The sequence below is a fragment of the Thamnophis elegans genome, unplaced genomic scaffold, assembly GCF_009769535.1.
Source record: "Thamnophis elegans isolate rThaEle1 unplaced genomic scaffold, rThaEle1.pri scaffold_38_arrow_ctg1, whole genome shotgun sequence".
NCBI classification, from domain to species: Eukaryota; Metazoa; Chordata; class Lepidosauria; order Squamata; family Colubridae; genus Thamnophis; species Thamnophis elegans.
Genome location: NW_022473861.1, coordinates 106,138 through 124,399, shown reverse-complemented (window position 1 = coordinate 124,399; position 18,262 = coordinate 106,138). Strand labels below are relative to the sequence as shown.

At 44.3% G+C, this 18,262-nt stretch overlaps 1 protein-coding gene across 1 annotated transcript; it reads right to left on the bottom strand.

The window, feature by feature from the left end:
• Positions 1–1,006: 1,006 nt before the first annotated feature.
• On the bottom strand, positions 1,007–17,901 carry LOC116523495 (vomeronasal type-2 receptor 26-like). Its single transcript, XM_032238611.1, has 3 exons — positions 17,851–17,901; positions 3,036–3,162; positions 1,007–1,758 (listed from the first exon to the last, which is right to left on the bottom strand). Exons 1-3 carry the CDS (start codon positions 17,899–17,901, stop codon positions 1,007–1,009), a joined length of 930 nt encoding a protein of 309 aa, XP_032094502.1.
• Between the last annotated feature and the right edge of the window lie 361 nt (positions 17,902–18,262).

The window sequence follows — 18,262 nt, the reverse complement described above, 5'->3', positions numbered from 1 at the left end:
GGGGCTCCATGCCTGTACAAAGTTATATATATATATATATATATATATATATATATATATATATATATATATATATATATATATATATATATATATATATATGTGTGTGTGTGTGTGTGTGTGTGTGTGTGTGTGTGTGTGTGTGTGTGTGTGTATGTGTATGTGTATGTGTATATGCATATGCATATGTATATGTATATGTAAAACAAGTATGTTATTTTTATTTTGGTTCTACTACACTTCTGCCATTCCATCATCTGCATCATTGGCATCTAAATAAGGAAGCCCTGATTAAACTAGCAGATTGAAAACATTTTTACTGAAAAAAATGTTACTGAATTAATTACCAAAAATAATTTGTATGTTGAAATTACAGATAATGTCAATAAAATGTGACAAATCAATAAAGTATATAGTAAAATTTAACAGGGGACCCTGTTTAATTATAGTTGAAAAAAATAGTTTAAAAAGAATCTACTGTACTTAGAGTGAATTTGGTGAGAAAAAGGCTATTTTTTAAAATGACCACCAAATAATTATTTAAACTTTGGTCACAGTAATTAGATCATAGAAAATGAAATGAGGCATACCAGCTTGATTGAGAAAATTTAGCTTGAAAGTAGATCCTGATAATAGGTAACCGAATTATACTTGTTTTGTAAAGGTAAAGGAAGTCAGAGCAACTTTTCCTAAAACAAATAGAGTGTTACCTAGAGATGATTCGTAAAGTTGTTGAACCATGTCCAGTGAAGGACAAACAGACAACATCATATAAATTATACCATGAGAACAAAACTGAATATGGAGTGTGTGAGAGTCTTTAGTTTACGGTTCAACTCAGAGATAGCGAGAACAGAAAGAACATGCACAAATGTGAATGAGGTTGCCACTGTAAAAATGATAATGCACAGAATGGTCAAGGTTAATATGTCAAGTACAATTTAAGTACCAGATACCGTTGTGTTTTCACAACTGGAGAAAAAGGAAACAATGTTGACAACATAGTTTAATTTGCTCTTTTTATTAATTGCTCTCTTTTATTAAGATCTGGTCTAATTATAATGATGTAACATTTGGGGAAAAAGATAAAAGCCAGGAGCCCAGCACTAGAGGCCAATATGGCAAAGATCTCCACAGCTATTGTGTATTTTCCTTTGGTGCTTATGTAGGCAGGCACAAAAGATAACCAGACACTGCAAAACACCAGCATGCTGAAAGTAATCGACTTGGTTTCCTGGAAAGTGTCTGGTAGTTTCCTGGCTAGGAAAGCTGTAATAAAACTAACAAAGGCCAGGAAGCCCATAAAACCTAACACAGAATAAAACATTGCCACCGAACCTTCATTACATTCTATAATTATTTCACTATTCATGGACCACACATCAAAGTCTGGGAAAGGGGGAGAAATTCCCATCCATACAATACAAAAAGTGCTTTGAATAAGAGAACAGGAGAGAATAATGGAAAGGGCCAGTCTTTTCCCAACCCAGGTCCTCATCTTTGATCCTGGCTTGGTTGCCATGAAAGCAAGAACCACAGTGATGGTTTTGGCCAACATGCAAGAAACAGCCACTGAGAAGATGATCCCAAAAGCAGTCTGTCGAAGGAGACAGGTCACCTTCGTGGGTCGACCGATGAAAAGCAGAGAACAGAGGAAGGAGAGGAGGAGGGAGAAAAGAAGGGTGTAGGAGAGGCTGCGGTTGTTGGCTTTGACGATGGGAGTGTTGTGGTACTTCACAAAGATTCCTAGCACAAAAACTGTGATAAAAGAAAGCACAAGCGCTGATGTGGCTAAACCTGTCGCCAACCGGTCTCCATAAGATAGATAACTTACATGCTTTGGCATGCATAAATCCTGTTCATTGTTTGGATATTGATCTTCTGGGCATTGGAAGCAATCGTCCATATCTGGAAAGGCAAATGTATATGTTTAAGTCAAAATACTACAAGAAAGCCCTTAGGATATTGCATGATGTTATGGTTAATTTATTGATACCAATGATGCAACTGCTATGTTTGAGCTCCAGTGGAATCACTTTTTTTCTTGGTAAAAATTTTATACTAAAGAACATGTTATTATTAGATAGACAGAAACTTTGTTTGTTCATTGACCACAAAAATGTCACCCGGTAAAAGAAATAAAGCAAAATCAACCCTTAATATCAGTGCATTCTATCAGCCATGTGTGAGTGAACATTATTTTTAATGTAGTACCATTTTGCTACTTTTAGAAAGATTGATCATCCTTGTTATCTAAGAAATAAAGGAATGCAAATTATCATGATGCCCTGTAAATTTAGATAAAATGAGTAATTAGTGTGTGGTGAATGTCCCTGTAGAACTGGCAGTGTATGGACTGTGGCACCTACAGTATATCACAGGGGCTGTTTCAAGTGGTTATTTGTATATTTCTCTTCTAAAACAGCTGAAGAGAACAGCATTCAAAATAACAGAATAACACAGTTGGAAGGGAATTTCTAAGCCAGGGGTGTCAAACTCAAGGCTTATGAGCCAAATCTGGCCAGGAGGGTTCTTAGATCTAGGTGCCGGACTGCCCTGGAAACATCGAAGGATTGGCCCGTGGAGCCTCTACCAGAGAAAATGGAAATGGAAGGGCTGCAGGAGGGTGAGCTCCATTTCCAGTTGTGGCCCTCATGAGCTCCATTTTTGCTAGCAGAAGGTTGCAGGAGGTGGTCAGTCAGAAACAGAGCTTGGCAGCCTGTTTTCGCTGGCAGAGTTCTCAGGACGCCACAGGTGCCTCCAACACGAATGACATCAAATTGGTCAAACCCACCCTGTCCCTCCCCCCAAGGTCAAACTCAATCCTGATGTGGCCCTCAATGAAATTCAGTTTGACATCCCTGTTCTATTCTATTCTGAAAATGGTGCGGTTGTGAGGTCATATTTCCCTAGTCCCTTATTTCACAATTATTTTTCTTGTTGAATTGAGGACATGTGAAAAACTCCTAGCCTCACATACCTCAAGTGTTCTTCTATTTAATGTTCATCTCTCCCTCCCTCCCCCTTGTTTTTACCTGTCTGGTCTGAGATCTTCCCCTTTGGACATGGAGTGCAATCATAGCAGCAAAACAATTTTCCTTCAATTTTGGTCTTTCTGTAACCTGAATGGCATTTCTCATTACAGAGTGACAAGGGTCTTTCCTGTTCAAAATGGGAAAAAGATATAGTTCACAATATAGAAAAACTTTCAAATGCTATATTTGTAAAAGTACAAATATCCTTTCTCTTTCATATGGCTAAAACAAAATATAGAATAGAATAGCTAAAGAATTTAGGAGAAGAAAATCCCTCCTATAACTTAGTCTAGAGTCAATTTTTGAAATTTGCAAGCTTAGAAATAAAAAATAAGGTGTGTTAACCCCCCTCCGAAAATTAGATAATCAGCTGTCATCAAACGTAGAAGCAAATTGTTTCCAAATGGTGACCCTTGGTGAATCCTACACTCATGCAGGCGCTACTTCAGCAAAGATAAATGTTGACCTATTAAAAAGAGAATAATGAAATGGTGGAATAATAATAATTAATAGTATTATTTAGTAATAAGAATTAGTATGGAGAGATTAAAAATCAATACAGTAATATCTCTGAGGCAGATGGGTGTTTAGAAACATGAAAAATAAATAAATAAATAAATAAATAAATAAATAAATAAATAAATAAATATCAAATATAAACAGCAGCTTATTAGAAGACACAAACCAACTAATGTAGAGCACAATTACATTATGACCAGGGATGCAAGCAAGTCTCAACAGATGAAACAAAAGAAACTGGAGAAAAAGAAGACCCAAGAATATCTAGTGAAGAAAGAGGACCTAGAAACAATGAAAATCAAGGAAGCGTTGGAAATAATAAAGCGGCAAATAACAATTATTGCCAAAAGGTTCAGCAGATATGAAGCTCAAATAGCAATAAGAGGAAGAATCAAAGATCTGAAAGACCAAAAAAAATAAAAACCATTTGCCTGCAAGCAAAGAACTAGAGTTCAAAAAGACACATGACAACCCAGACTTAACAACCGTCAGTAAGAAAGACAAAATAGTTTACATGGTGGATGTGGCAGTACCTGGAGACAGCAGAGTAGGTCTGTGGTTTACAAAGCTCCCCTCGTCCGGGACCTAATATTAGACAAGGGGGCAGACCTGGCATGTATTACTGAAACCTGGCTGGGCCAAGAGGGAGGAGTCCCCCCCCACTGAAATGTGCCCAGAAGGGTTTCAGGTGCTCCATCAGCCTTGACTCCAGAAAAGGGGTGGGGGAGTGGCTTTCATCATCAGAAGGTCATTAGTTGCTCATAGGATCCCTGCTCCGGAGCTTGTCGAGTGTGAGTCCCTGTTGGTGAAGTTGGACCTTGAGGATCAAGTGGGCTTGTTGTTAACATACTTACCTCCCAACAGCGTTGCAACATCCCTCCCTGTGCTCCTCGAGTCAGTAGCCGAACTGGCGATAGAGTTCCCCAGGCTTATGGTGCTGGGGACTTCAACCTGCCTTCGCTCGGTGAACACTCTGATGGGGCACAGGAGTTCATGGCTTCCATGACAGCCATGGACTTGACCCAAGTAATCCAGGGTCCGACTCACTTTGCGGGTCACACGCTTGACCTCGTATTTCTCTCAGAGCAGTGGAGATGTGATCTAGATTTGAAGGGCATTAAGACCTTGCCCTTGTCATGGTCTGATCACTTCCTACTGAGGCTTGACTTTTGGAAACCAATCCCCCAGTGTAGGGAGGGGGAACCGATTAGGTGGTTCCACCCCAGGCACCTGATGGACCCTATGGGATTTCAGATGGTGCTTGGTAAAATACCTGACGCTCTCGTCCACAGTCGGCAGTCGCTGCTTGGAATACAGCGGTGGCAGGGGCTTTAAACCAGATTGCGCCTTTACGGCCTCTCTGAGGTAGTGGATCCAGGAGGGCCCCTTGGTTCACCAAAGAACTCCGGGAGATGAAGCACCAAAAGAGATGCTTAGAGCGCTGCTGGAGGGCTAGTAACTCTGAATCTGACCGAGCACTGATGAGAGCCTATATCAGGACCTATCTCATGGCGATACGGGCAGCAAAATGTGCGCATTTTTCTGCTCTTTTTGCATCAGCAGAATCGCGCCCAGCCGCCTTGTTTAGAATAGCCTGCTCCCTCTTGAAAGGGAGGGATGCGGACGACCCTTTACAGGGTAGAGCTGAGGAATTTGTCCAGTTTCTGTCAGATAAAGTCACTCGGATTCGCACGGACCTGGACTCCAATTGCACGGTACCAGCCGAGGTACCGGGGAAAGGTCTTGAGCGGATTTTATGGAGCGAGTTTCAACTTGTCGCTCCTGAGGAAGTGGACAAGGCCATGGGAGCAGTGAGTGCCTCCACCAGTATACTGGACCCATGCCCCTCCTGGCTGGTCTCGACCAGCAGGGAGGTGACACGTGCTTGGTTCCAGATGATTGTTAACACCTCTCTCCGGGAGGGATCCTTCCTGCACCTCCTAAAGGATGCGGTGGTGAGACCCCTCCTGAAGAAACCTTCTCTGGACCCAGCCATTTTGAACAACTATCATCCAGTCTCCAACCTCCCCTTTGTAGGGAAGGTTATTGAGAAGGTGGTGGCCTTTCAATTCCGACAGACCTTGGATGAAACTAATTATCTGGATCCCTTTCAGTCGGGTTTCAGGCCTGGTTACAGCACGGAAACTGCTTTGGTCTTGCTGATCGATGATCTCTGGCGAGCCAGGGATAGGGGTCACTCCTCTATCCTAGTGCTTCTTGACCTCTCACAGGCCTTCGATACCATTGACCATGGTATCCTTCTGCGACGGTTGCAAGAGGTGAGAGTGGGAGGCACCGTTTTATGGTGGTTCTCCTCCTACCTCTCGGATAGCTTGCAGTCAGTGTTGGTTGGAGGGCAGAGATCGACCCCTAGGCCCCTCAATTATGGGGTGCCACAGGGCTCAATCCTGTCCCCCCTCCTATTTAACATCTACATGAAGCCGCTGGGTGAGATCATGCACCGGCACGGGATTAAATACCACCAATACATGGACGATACTCAATTGTATCTGTCTGCCCCGTGCCAACTCAGCGAAGCGGTAGAAGTGATGTCCCAGTGCCTGGAGGCTGTCAGGGTCTGGATGGGAGTGAACAAGCTTGCACTCAAGCTTGACAAGACTGAGTGGCTATTGATGCTCCCTCCCAAGGATGGTCCAGCAATTCCATCTCTTAGCCTGGGGGGTGAATCGATATGCCCCTCAGAGAGGGTTCGCAATTTGGGAGTCCTCCTGGATCCGCAGCTGATGTTAGAACATCATTTGTCGGCTGTGACCAGGGGGGCCTTTGCCCAGGTTCGCCTGGTGCACCAGTTGCGATCCTATCTGGACCGGGAGGCCCATTCAGATGGCCACTCATGCCCTCATCACCTCAAGACTGGATTACTGTAACATGCTCTACATGGGGCTGCCCTTGAAGAGTGTTTGAAGACTTCAGTTAGTCCAGAATGCAGCCGCGCAAGCGATTGTGGGCATACCTAGGTACACCCACGTTACACCTATCCTCCGCGAGCTGCACTGGCTTCCCATTGGTCTCCAGACATGTTTCAAGGTGCTAGTCATTACTTTTAAAGCCCTACATGGCAGCTAGAGACCTATAAGATCACACAGATTAGGCCTCCTTCGGTCAATGTCGGCTGGTGACTCCCTGGGGGAGGGCCTTCTCTGTAGCAGCTCTGGCCCTATAGAATGATCTCCCCGTGGAGATCCGGACCCTTACTACTCTTCCGGCCTTCCGCAAAGCGATTAAGACCTGGCTGTTCCAGCAGGCCTGGGGCTGTTGATTTTTCCAGCCCCATCCTAAGCTATATGAATGTTGTGTAATTTTAATGTTTGTTCTTTTTAATTTTTATATGTTCCCCCTCCCTGTTTATCTGTAAGCTCCCCTGAGTCTTTTGAGAGTGGGCAGCATACAAATCCTAATAAACAGTAAACAGTAAAGTATAAGAGAAAGAAGTGAAGAAGATAACAAAGATCTGCTGTTGGGGGAAGAAACAAACTAAGATAGTACCAGTACAAAGAGGTACCATGGATACAATCCCAAAACAACTGGAGCACAACTTCAATGCCATCAGCATTGATAAAATCCCCATCAGTCAATTGTAAAAGGCATCTTTACCCAGAACACGTATATCATGTGATCAAATTCAGCCGGTTCATACTGGTTCAGGCGAACCAGTAGCAGAAATTTTGATAGTTAGGAGAACCGGCAAATACCAGCTCTGGTTCGACCTGTCCTCCCACTCCTGTCATTCCCTGTCTTATATTCCCTTGTTTTTTTAGCTCAGCTAATTTGCGGATTGCCATGCCTCAGCTGAGGTAAAAAACAGCTCAGCTGATCAGCACTGGTACTAAGGGTGGTCTTTGAGTGATGCACATGTGCATAAATCACATGTTAAGCATGTGCACAAGTGAAGCATTAATGCATGCACAAAACACACTGTCATAGAACCAGTAGGAAAAGATTTGGAATCCCACCACTGCCTGTGATGACACATTTCATGTCATCAAACACTCACATGTGGCTATCCAGTTCCTTGGGAATGACTCAATAGATGGACAAAAGTGCTAAATGCAATATGTGACTGATTTTGTAACTGAACCATAATAATAAAACAACAGAAATGGAGCTGAGGAAGCTATCACATTTATAAAAGTCTTGGAGTAGGACTGTGGGCAACTCAGTTGTAAAGGATTATGGGCCAGTCCCAAAAATCCAACTCCAAAACTTCACAGGATTTTTCTTCTAGTGATGAAATAAATGAAAATTAACATCTAAACTTCCCAGGTTCCTTTCATAAAACTAAAGGTGTAAATCTGATTAATAAATGACTGCTACTGGAAATGTTAAACAATAGCTAATTAAACTCTCTAAGTATTCTTTGCTTTAATAAAGCAATATTTTTATATTTAGTTTTTCTGGGGTATTAGAGAGAGAGAGGGGGGTGGGATTAGGCAATATTACAATTGTTGCTATACAATACATCCATGATGGTGAACCTATGGCACACATACCACAGGTGGCAAGCTGTTGCCCCAGCACAGTTCCACAGCACATGCACACGCACCTCCCACCAGCCACCTAATTTTCTTGTCTCTGCCATTCATGCGCAGGGGACGGGACACATTTGGGAGATGCACTTGAGTGCACAGTGAGGGCGGGTCATACGCGCATGAATGAGGAGAATGGGAGGCACCTCCCCACACCCTGTTTTTGTCCCAAGAGGCTTCAGGGAGGCCTGCCATGCCCAAAATGGGGTGCGGGAGATCGTGTGCACATGTGTGGGGTTGTAGAGAGGGCAGGGGTCATACAAGCATGTGTAGGGGGACAGGGCACATGGGGGATGTCACACTTGAATTGCATTATGAGTGTAGGGACACTCACATGCACTGTTGCGTACACACACATGCTATTGGCATGGGACGACAAAAAGGTTAGCCATCACTGCAATAGATTATCTACAAAGCAAATGTTAGAGGTCAGAAGTGGAGGTTTCTTCGTAATGTATTAAATCTTGGTATATTTAAGGATGAAGGATGTTTAAATAACTATAGTCAAATAAAAGTGGAGGTATGATGATGTTAACATAGTAAATATTTGAGTTAAGATATTTGAATTAATATGAATTATATTTGATGATAGTGGAAGAGTCGCACAAAAGCCTTTTGTAACCAGCTGATACACTTTTTACAATATGTAAAGAAGGAGGAGTTGTATGTTTGTTTTGAAAATAAATTAAAAAAAATTTTTTTAAAAAAAGAAGTGGACGTTTCTTCAGAATGAAGTGATGACAATATATGCATTTTCTAATGAGGTATCAAACTGAAAGTTGTGACTCATTGTAATAAAATTGAACCAAACCATTTTGAAATAAGATGAATCTCACCCGATTAAACCGGTTGGGCCAAATGATCTTTTCTTCAGAAATAGTCAATGGTTTGTCAGAGAGTGTTCCTGGATCTATCCTTCCAACTTTGACTCTAAGAAATGTCTGATTTAGAAATGTGATCCAATTTATAATATCAAATCCTGCAACTATTTCCCCATTGTTATCAAAGGAAATCTCTCCAGTACTGCTATTAAATGATACACTCCGCAGAAAATGGTGGAGCTTCAGAAACAGGGGATAAAAAAGGTACAAAGTTAAGAATGTATTTTATTAAATCAGCATCCATACTGTAATAAATTACCCCTCAAAATGTTCAGCCAGCTATTATAATGTACACAAAGCAATTCAACTAATAAAACATTTTACACACTGCTGGTAAAGTATTTAGAAATAATTATTACTAAGTGAATAGAATAGAATAGAATAGAATAGAACAACAGAGTTGGAAGGGACCTTGAAGGTCTTCTAGTCCAACCACTGCTTAGGCAGGAAACCCTATACCACTTCAGACAAATGGATATTCAACATCTTCTTAAAAACATCCAGTATTGGAGAATTCACAACTTCTTGAGGCAAATTGTTCCATTGATTAATTGTTCTAGCTATCAGGAAATTTCTCCTTAGTTTTAAGTTGCTTCTCTCCTTGATTAGTTTCTACCAATTGCTTCTTCTCCTACCCTCAAGTGTTTTGGAGAATAGCTTGACTCCCTCATTTTTGTGGCAGCCCCTGATACATTGGAAAAGTGTTATCATGTCACCCCTAGTTCTTCTTTTCATTAAACTACACATATCCAGATCCTGCAACTGTTCTTCATATGTTTTAGCCTCCAGTCCCCTAATCATCTTGTTGCTCTTCTCTGGACACTTTCTAGAGTCTCAACATCTTTTTTTACATCATGGCAAACAAAATGGGATGCAGTATCGCCAAGTGTTGCCTTACCAACGGATTATAAAGTGGTATCAATACTTCACGTAATTTTGATTCTATCCCTCTGTTTATGCAGCCTAGGACTGTGTTGGCATTTTTGGCAGCTGCTGCTCACTGCTGGCTCACATTTAAATGGTTGTCAACTAGGACACCAAGATCCTTCTCACAGTTACTACTATTGAGCAAGGTACCATATATACTGTACCTGTGCACTTTGTTTTTCTTGCCTGAATGTAGAATATTACTTTTTTCACCGTTGAATTTCATTTTGTTAGATAATGCCCAATGTTCAAGTCTGTCAAAATCCCTTTGTATCTTAAGCCTATCTTCGAGAGTGTTGGCTATTCCTGCTAGCTTGCTAGCGCCTGCAAATTTGATGAGTTCCCCATCTATCCGCTCAAGCCTTTGCTCATTATGAGCCTTAGCTTTCTTAACTTCATCTTTCCAGGCGTGGGCTACTTGCTGTTACTCTGCCTTAGTTATATGCCCCTCTTTCCACTTTTTATACTTGTCCATTTTGTCTTTCAATTTATCAAACAGTTCTTTAGGCAGCCATACTGTTGTTGTTTTTTTAGAGCTGTCATTCTGGTGTAAGAATGTAATAATAAAGTGTTATTGTTGCTGCTGTCTGAAGTTGAACAAAGTTTGACTTTGTTCTATTGCTTGTGTTTGCATAATGTTGAATTCTAATATTGCATGATCACTAAGGTGACCAGATTTTCAGATTGGTAAAGAGGGACCCCATTGACCCGGGGGGGGGGGGGGGCTTGATTAAAAAAATTATATTTTGTCAAACATGACCCCAGGACACTGAAACCATCATAAATACGAATGTGTTGCCAAACATCAAAATTTGGATCACGTGACCATGAGGATGCTGCAACAGTCGCTAAGTGTGAAAATGGTTGCTAAGTGTGAAAATGGTCATCAGACACTTTTTTCAATGCCATTGTAACTTTGGTCACTAAATGAACTGTTTGAAAGTTAAGGCTAACTTATAATGCCTTATGCTAGCTTACATTTTCAAGAGAGAGAAGCTAAACTCATTGTTAGAATTGAAATAGAAATGAATAGAGTAGAGTAAAATAGAATAGAATAGTTTATTAGCCAAGTGTGATTGGACACACAAGGAATTTGTCTTTGGTGAATATGCTCTCAGTGTACATAAAGAAAAATAAAATAGTAAGATAGTGGGATCCTTGCTGCACCTAGCCTTCACTAATCCTCTCACTTTCATAAAAATCAGTAAAAATCACTCATGCTTTTTTATTTCTATTTATTATTTTGCTATGGCCACATATGAATATATATGCACATTCCAAACAGATTTTCTTACTAAACAGCCACCATTCTCATCCATAGGCCACTAAATGCCTCACCAACCTTTTCTGTATTCTTTCATTTCCTTCCATCCATTTTATTTATTTAACACAGAGTAGATTAGGCTGTCAGCCTTAGACATTCTTCTAACATGACAACAATTCTTACCAACAAGGATGGTATTGGCACATTTTAGCTAATGCAACCTAAACATAACCAAAGCCTATTTCACTTCAAGTATGCTAACTTTATTCTATGCCTTCCCACGCATTACATGGCTTGAACGTTCGCGGATCGCCACCAAATTGCACAGGTGGTTGTTCTACCAGATGGACATCCTTACTTTTTCTCGAAAACGGGAGAGAGGCTGCCTTTCCTAGTCTAGCCCCGTAACAACAACCCTACGAGGTAGGCTGGGTTTTTTTAAAAAGTGAGTGTCGGGGAATTCTGCAGCTGCATCACCTCTTCGCTGCTCTCGCTTCCCAGGGAGCTCCCTTTCCTCTCACCAAGCAGCCAGTTCTCGGAACAAAACGGAGAGGCTCAGAGGCGGATACGCCTGGCAGTCGGTGGGGACGGTGCTAAGAGGGGCGTGCGCTGGGAAAGGGAGCTTGCACGGTCTGCCTCTGAGCCTCTCCGCGCAGTCACCCCCTTCCCCGTCACACACCCCACCCCAAAAACAAACCACCAGCGCTCCTCCCGCTCCCCCACTCCCCAGGCCTGCAGCACCTTTTCTTCCCGTTTGGCTCCAAGCCACCGTCACGGACCTCTTTTGGCTCCGCTCTAGGCACCGGCCACCGCGCCGCCGTCCTCCCCTCCATCATTCCCCCTCCTCCCAGAGCACCACCGGAAACATGCCAACCTCAATACGGATGCAAAGGCATCACATCGCCGCTACCCATGTTCCTGAGGCGCTGGGCATTGTAGGGCGCAGAGGAAGCCAGCAGACAGATAGGAGACTTGGGGAGGGGGGAAGGAAGAGATCCCGTCCAGGGTAAAAAGAGGGAAAAGCGGAGAGCCTACCCTGGATGGGATCTCTTCCTCCCTCTCCCCCCCAGTCTCCCATCTGTCTGCTGGATTCCTCTGTGCCCTGCGATGCCCGTCTGGGTTGGCTTCCTTGGACACTCAGCTGCCACCCCCACCCCCACCTTCCCTCCGACCAACTGTCAGTTTATTCTTCCTGCACATGAAAGCGCTTTAGTCAGTGGAGTGTGTGCTGGGAGGAATCTCTCTTCTCCTCCCTGCACGGACCCACGGTGCCTGCATCAGAGCTCGGGCGGGATTCAGGTGAAGGAAAGGACTTTTCTTTTGCCGGCATCAGAGCTCGGGCGAGCAAAAGCAAGTATTTTAATCAGTGGGCTATGCGCAGGGACGAATATATCCCCTCCTCCCTGCACGCATCCACTGAATAAAGTGCTTCCTCTGGCCCGCCTGATCTCTGCTGCGGGCGAAAGGGAGCTGGGATAACAGGAGATTCCTCCCTGCATGTGAAAGCGTTTTAGTCAGTGGAGTTCGTGCTGGGAGGAATCTCTCTTCTCCTCCCTGCACGGACCCCACGGACCCCAATTCCACTTAGGGCCTCAGGTCTATTTACCAGTTAGAGGGTCTGGAATTGATCATTGCCAGTTGGGGGGCGCAGAGGAACCCAGCAGACAGATGGGAGACCGGGGGAGGGGGGAAGGAAGAGATCCCATCTAGGGTAAAAAGAGGGAAAAGAGCAGAGCCTACCCTGGACGGGATCTCTTCCTCCCCCACCCCCCTGGTCTCCCGTCTGTCTGCTGGGTTCCTCTGCGCCCTGCAATGCCTGTCTGGGTTGGCTTCCTTGGACACTCAGCCTCCACCCCCACCTTCCCTCCGACCAACTGTCAGTTTATTCTTCGCTACAAACAAAACACGGGGAAGCTGGCATCGAGTTTTCGGTGACTCCGAAGTGCGCTAACTGAAATGCGGTCTTTCTTCAGTCTCTGCTTGGAGCCTCTGGGATGATCGTTGGCGGGTGGGGGAAGCAAGGGCGCAGCTGAGCCGGGGAGGCAGAGATGAGAAGTGAGGGCTAAATGCAAAGCGCGCCGAAGAGAGCAAGCGAAGGATCACCAAAGCGAAGGACGGGCAGGAAGCGCTTGGCCAGTATGTGAGAAGGCAGGCTGGAAGTGGCTGCAGAAGGGAAAAGAGGCAGCCATGTGTATCGGTTCTCCTTGCGGTAGATAAGGGAGGTTCGTAGCAAGGGTCCGCCGGCAGGTAGGCTTGGTGGGGAGGAAACAGAGATGGCCGAGCCCGGGGAAAGCACCGGGAAAGAAGAGATCCCATCCACGGTAGGCTCTCCACTTTTCCCTCTTTTTACCCTGGATGGGATCTCTTCCTCCCCCCCCCCCCGGTCTCCCGTCTGTCTGCTGAATTCCTCTGTGCCCTGCAATGCTTGGCGCCTCGTGAACATGGGTGGTGGCGATGTGACGCCTTTGCAGGTGCCTCAGTTGCCCCTGATCATGGGCGGATCTCAATTGATGAGGAACTCAATAATCCTGGCACATAAAGCTTTTTTTCCCCCTCGGAAACTGAAGCTCGTTTAAAGAAAAAGGGAAGGGCGGGCAGCTTCACGTGAGTGAGTAACTCCGGTGGTGGGAATCAGGAGGCTTCGGGTGGGCGGCGGCGCTTCCCTTGCAAACAGGGATCAGCACACTCGCTGCCTCCCCCTCCCCCGGGAGGAGCTCTGCAGCGGGACAGACGAATGGAGGGGGAGATCACCCCTTCCTCCTCCGAGCCCCCAAACCCCATCTTCCCTGGCCTGCACCCCTGCGCCCAGGCTCCTTTGGGTTTGGGGCTAATCCGAATGGGTGGAGTGGGGGATCCCCGGGGCGGAGGCCTCCTGGTGCAACGGTCTTCCGCAGCTCCGGAGCTAACCTTCGCCTTCCCCGCCCAGGATTGCAAGGCTGGAGGCCTCGGCAGCAGCCACCCCCACCCCCAGGCAGCCAACCCTTGCCCGTACCATGAGTTTACCGGCCAGGTATCCATTGAGCTGGAGGGCAGGCACCGTGGCTTCCTCGCAGCTAGTCTCGCTGCTTTTCCTGAGCTTGGCTCCGTTTCCTCCCCAGCCATTCTCGCTCCCCCGACTGAGGCCTTCGTCCCACCCAAGCCTACCTGCCAGCGGACCCTTCCTACGAACCTCCCTTATCTACCGCAAGGAGAACCAATACACGTGGCCGCCTCTTTTCCCTTCCACGGCCACTTCCAGCCTGCCTTCTCACATGCTGGTCAAGCGCTTCCCACCCGTCCTTCGCTTTGGGGATCCTTCGCTTGCTCTCTTCGGCGCGCTTTGCATTTTAGCCCTCACTTCTCATCTCTGCCTCCCCGGCTCAGCTGCGCCCTCGCTTCCCCCACCCGCCAACGATCATCCCAGAGGCTGCAAGCAGAGACTGAAGGAAGACCGCATTTCAGTTAGCGCACCTCGGAGTCACCGGTGCCTGCTTCCCCGCTGCGACTGGCGGGAATGGCAATGAAAGTTCGGGCTTCGCTCCTCCATCTGGGGCTGCGGCTAACAGGGATGGCCAAGCACTTTCCTCAAAAACCCCACCTTCCACACACACCCGGCTTCCAAAATCCAGGGAGTTGCGGGGAGGGACAATCTTCTTCCCCTCTCTCAGGTTGCCCGGTTCCCCCCCCCAGTTCCTCTCATGAGTAGCTCGCAAGGGAAGGCCTTCCCTTCCCTTGCTAAAGGCTGCTGCCGTCCACCCGAAGCGGCGAAGCTTCCCGATTCCCAGCGGCACCGGAGTTACTCACCAGGGCAGTGCAGCAAAAACAAACAGCGAAGGCGAAATGAATTGGAGACTCGTGAGAGTCACGACTCATGCGGCGTGCTTAAGCGGACTCCAGCCAATCAGTGAGCTGGCTGGGATGGAAAATTTTAAGCACGCCTCGTGTGTGCTTAAAGTTTTCCATCCCAGCCAGCTCACTGATTGGCTGGAGTCCAGGCCAATCAGTGAGCGGCAGGCTGGGCTGGCTTAGATTTTTAGTGTAGATAGAATAGATTGGGGAATGGAACGAGCGAGCTAGCGGCAGCTGATGATGGGCGGGGGAGCCAGCGAGCGCCGAAATAAAGCGGGGTTTTTTGAGAAGCGGGCGGGACGTGGGAAAAACGATGAAAAATCATGCCTGTCCCACCAAATGCGGGACGTCTGGTCACCCTAATGATCACTCACCCCAAGATTCCTGTAGCTTCAACACCTTCTATCATTTCATCTCTGTTAGTGAGAATTAAATCCAATATGGCTGATCCCCTTTTCACTTCTCTACTTTTTGGAAAACAAAGTTGTCTGCTAGGTTTGTCAGGAACCTGTTGGATCTTCTACTTGGTGCAGAGTTTGTCTCCAGTTGATGTCAGGGTAGTTAAAATCCCCCATTACTATTGTTATGTGCTTCCTACACACCTTAATTAACTGACTAGCAAAAAGTTCATCTATTTCCTCTGTTTGATTGGGTGGCCTATAATATCCATCTATGGCAAGTCACTTTTCCTCTTTTATATCGACCCAAATGGATTCAAAACAGTTTTCATCGTTGTTGTACTATATTTCTATAGAGATGTAGTTATTTCTTCATTTAATTAATTTATTAGCATAATTTATTTATTTACTTAAATTATTTCTTCTTTATTACAGCCTCTTAGATATTGGAACACTGCTATTGTATCATCTAAATGGATAGCTTGATATTGAGCCTGACAAATAGAAGAAATATGTTTATAACTTAATAGCATTGCAACTCCAGAAGAAATATCTCCCAAATTTGAACAATAATGAGACATGTAAGCAATGCAGTCAAAATTTCAAAATAGTACAAACTAGAAGTTAATATAAAATTATCTTGTCATGAAGAAAACAAAGGGCACACAGATGGTGTTCATCAAACACATTGCAACTGTAAAATATGCAGCTACATACATCAACCACAAGAATTGGAATTTTATAAGAGCAGAAAGTATATCTGATAGATTTAAGGAGGAAAGAAGATTGATAGAGAGCTTTGCAATTGTATAAATGTATATTCCAAGATGCTCTAAGTAGTCTGCTCACCTTCCATGAATCTTGACTGAGAAATTCCTGCCTCCTCATTGCCCCTTTTTGGCCTTGAAAAGTGTACAGACTATGCAAAGCATGTGCGATTGCATAGACAGCAGTGTAGACACTGTAGCTGCGGGCAGTCATTCTGGTTTCAAATATAGTCTTAGGAAGGGTTTCCAGTTTCTCCTCCCCACTGCAGATAGCCTCATCCTCTTCCTTTACAGAAGAGGTTGTGATTAAACAATTAAATGTCTGTTGCCAGAATTCTTTTAAAAAGCTGTCTTCTTTATCCAAATTTGGGTTTCTCATTTGAACAAAATTTTGGAACGCTGATACCTCCACTGATTTTACTGACAGAGACAGGGCTCCATGCATGAAATTAATGTCCCAACTCCTTTGAAAGAGAACTGATGAGAAGTCAACATCTGCTGTCATCACCCAGACTTTGGTGCCATAATCTATGTTACTAAATTCCAACAGGTTGAGTAAAAACCTTAAATTTAATATACTTGTGAATTCTCCATGAAACAACACAATATTAGTTGTGCTATTGAAAACCGTGTTTAAAATTCTTTGTGATTTTTGAACAAGTTTTTCATCCTCACTGAAAATGCCAGCCGTTATTTTTTCTATGAACTCAAAACAGACACCTCTTTTGGAAAACATGGGAAGGATATTCCTCCTCAAAGTCTCTGCTATGTTGCCAATATCAAGGTAAAGGACTCCAACCCAGGTCCAGCCAAAATGCAAAAACAGCTGGAGAAATCCTTTGTACTGGCGCAGAGCATTTGGGAGCATCCAGTAGAAGAAACGAGATGGAGTTTGGGTCTTGGGCTCTAGAGTAGAGGCATAGGCAACCTAAATGAAACCAGCAAAATGGGACCAATAAATAGTTAGGCACACTGAGAATTTCCCCCTTCCTTGGCATTAACAACATTCCTACATTTTCAGATGAGATCATTCAGCCATTGTATTTTATGTCTCCAAAATCTATCTATCTATATATAAAAATGTGTGTGTGTGTGTCTCTCTGTGTATGTGTGTGTGTTGTGTGCTCCAGCATAACTCTAGTATGCCTTAAGCAATTTCAACCAAACTTGGTATACAGATGCCTTAAAAATATTGTGGGGGGTAAGACACCCGTAACACCCTTTGGGGTTTGTGTTCTGTTAAGATACAGCCTGTTGGACCTTAAAATGGCTTTTACTGTATTTCCTTAAAATGGATTCTAATGCACAGTGTAGTGGAGTTGCCACGGTAATGGCTTCACATTAGTGCACAAGGTGGCTCCCTCTGGTATGGCGGAAAATCCAACATTAGAAATTATGGTTCTGGGAGGCACAGGAAAAACATTTTTAACTAATTTAATTGTCGCCAAAATCAGGGGTCAGGGAGAAGTTCCTTTTGCATGACTCTTCAGGAATTGCGGTGATGTTAATAGAAGGAGGGAGGACAGTCCATTCTGCACTTACTTTGCCACTTGACATCACCATTCCTGTCTAATACAGGATTGGGATAAATAAATACCTGGACAATTCTGGGTTATCACATATTATATAAAAAAGTAAAGAAATATGTTGGAGATTTACATCTCGGTTTCCTTAAAGAACTTACCTGTGCAAATTTGTAGTAAGTCAGGATAGTAGCCATATCCAGAAAGGCCATAGAACCTGGTCCCTCAATAATTGCTATCGGATTATTCTGAAGACCACATTTATAGTTGGGGATGAATCCATTTGGAGCAGAGAGAAGTTCGATTGTAGCTTCATATGTATATATGGGACTAAAAAAGTCATTAAAGATGTTGAAGCCTAAGGTGATGTTGGGTAAGATGGTGGGATTTCCATTAATCTCTTTTGCAGCAAAAACCAAGGCTAATACATGTTGGTAGCTTTGAGTAAGCAATCTGAAAAGAAAGGAAGGGAGGGAGGGAAAGAGGGAGAGAGGAAGGAAAGGAAGGAAGGAAGAAGGAAAGAAAAGAAAAGAAAATAACTGTATTACCTTTGAAATTTCAGAAAGTTTTTAG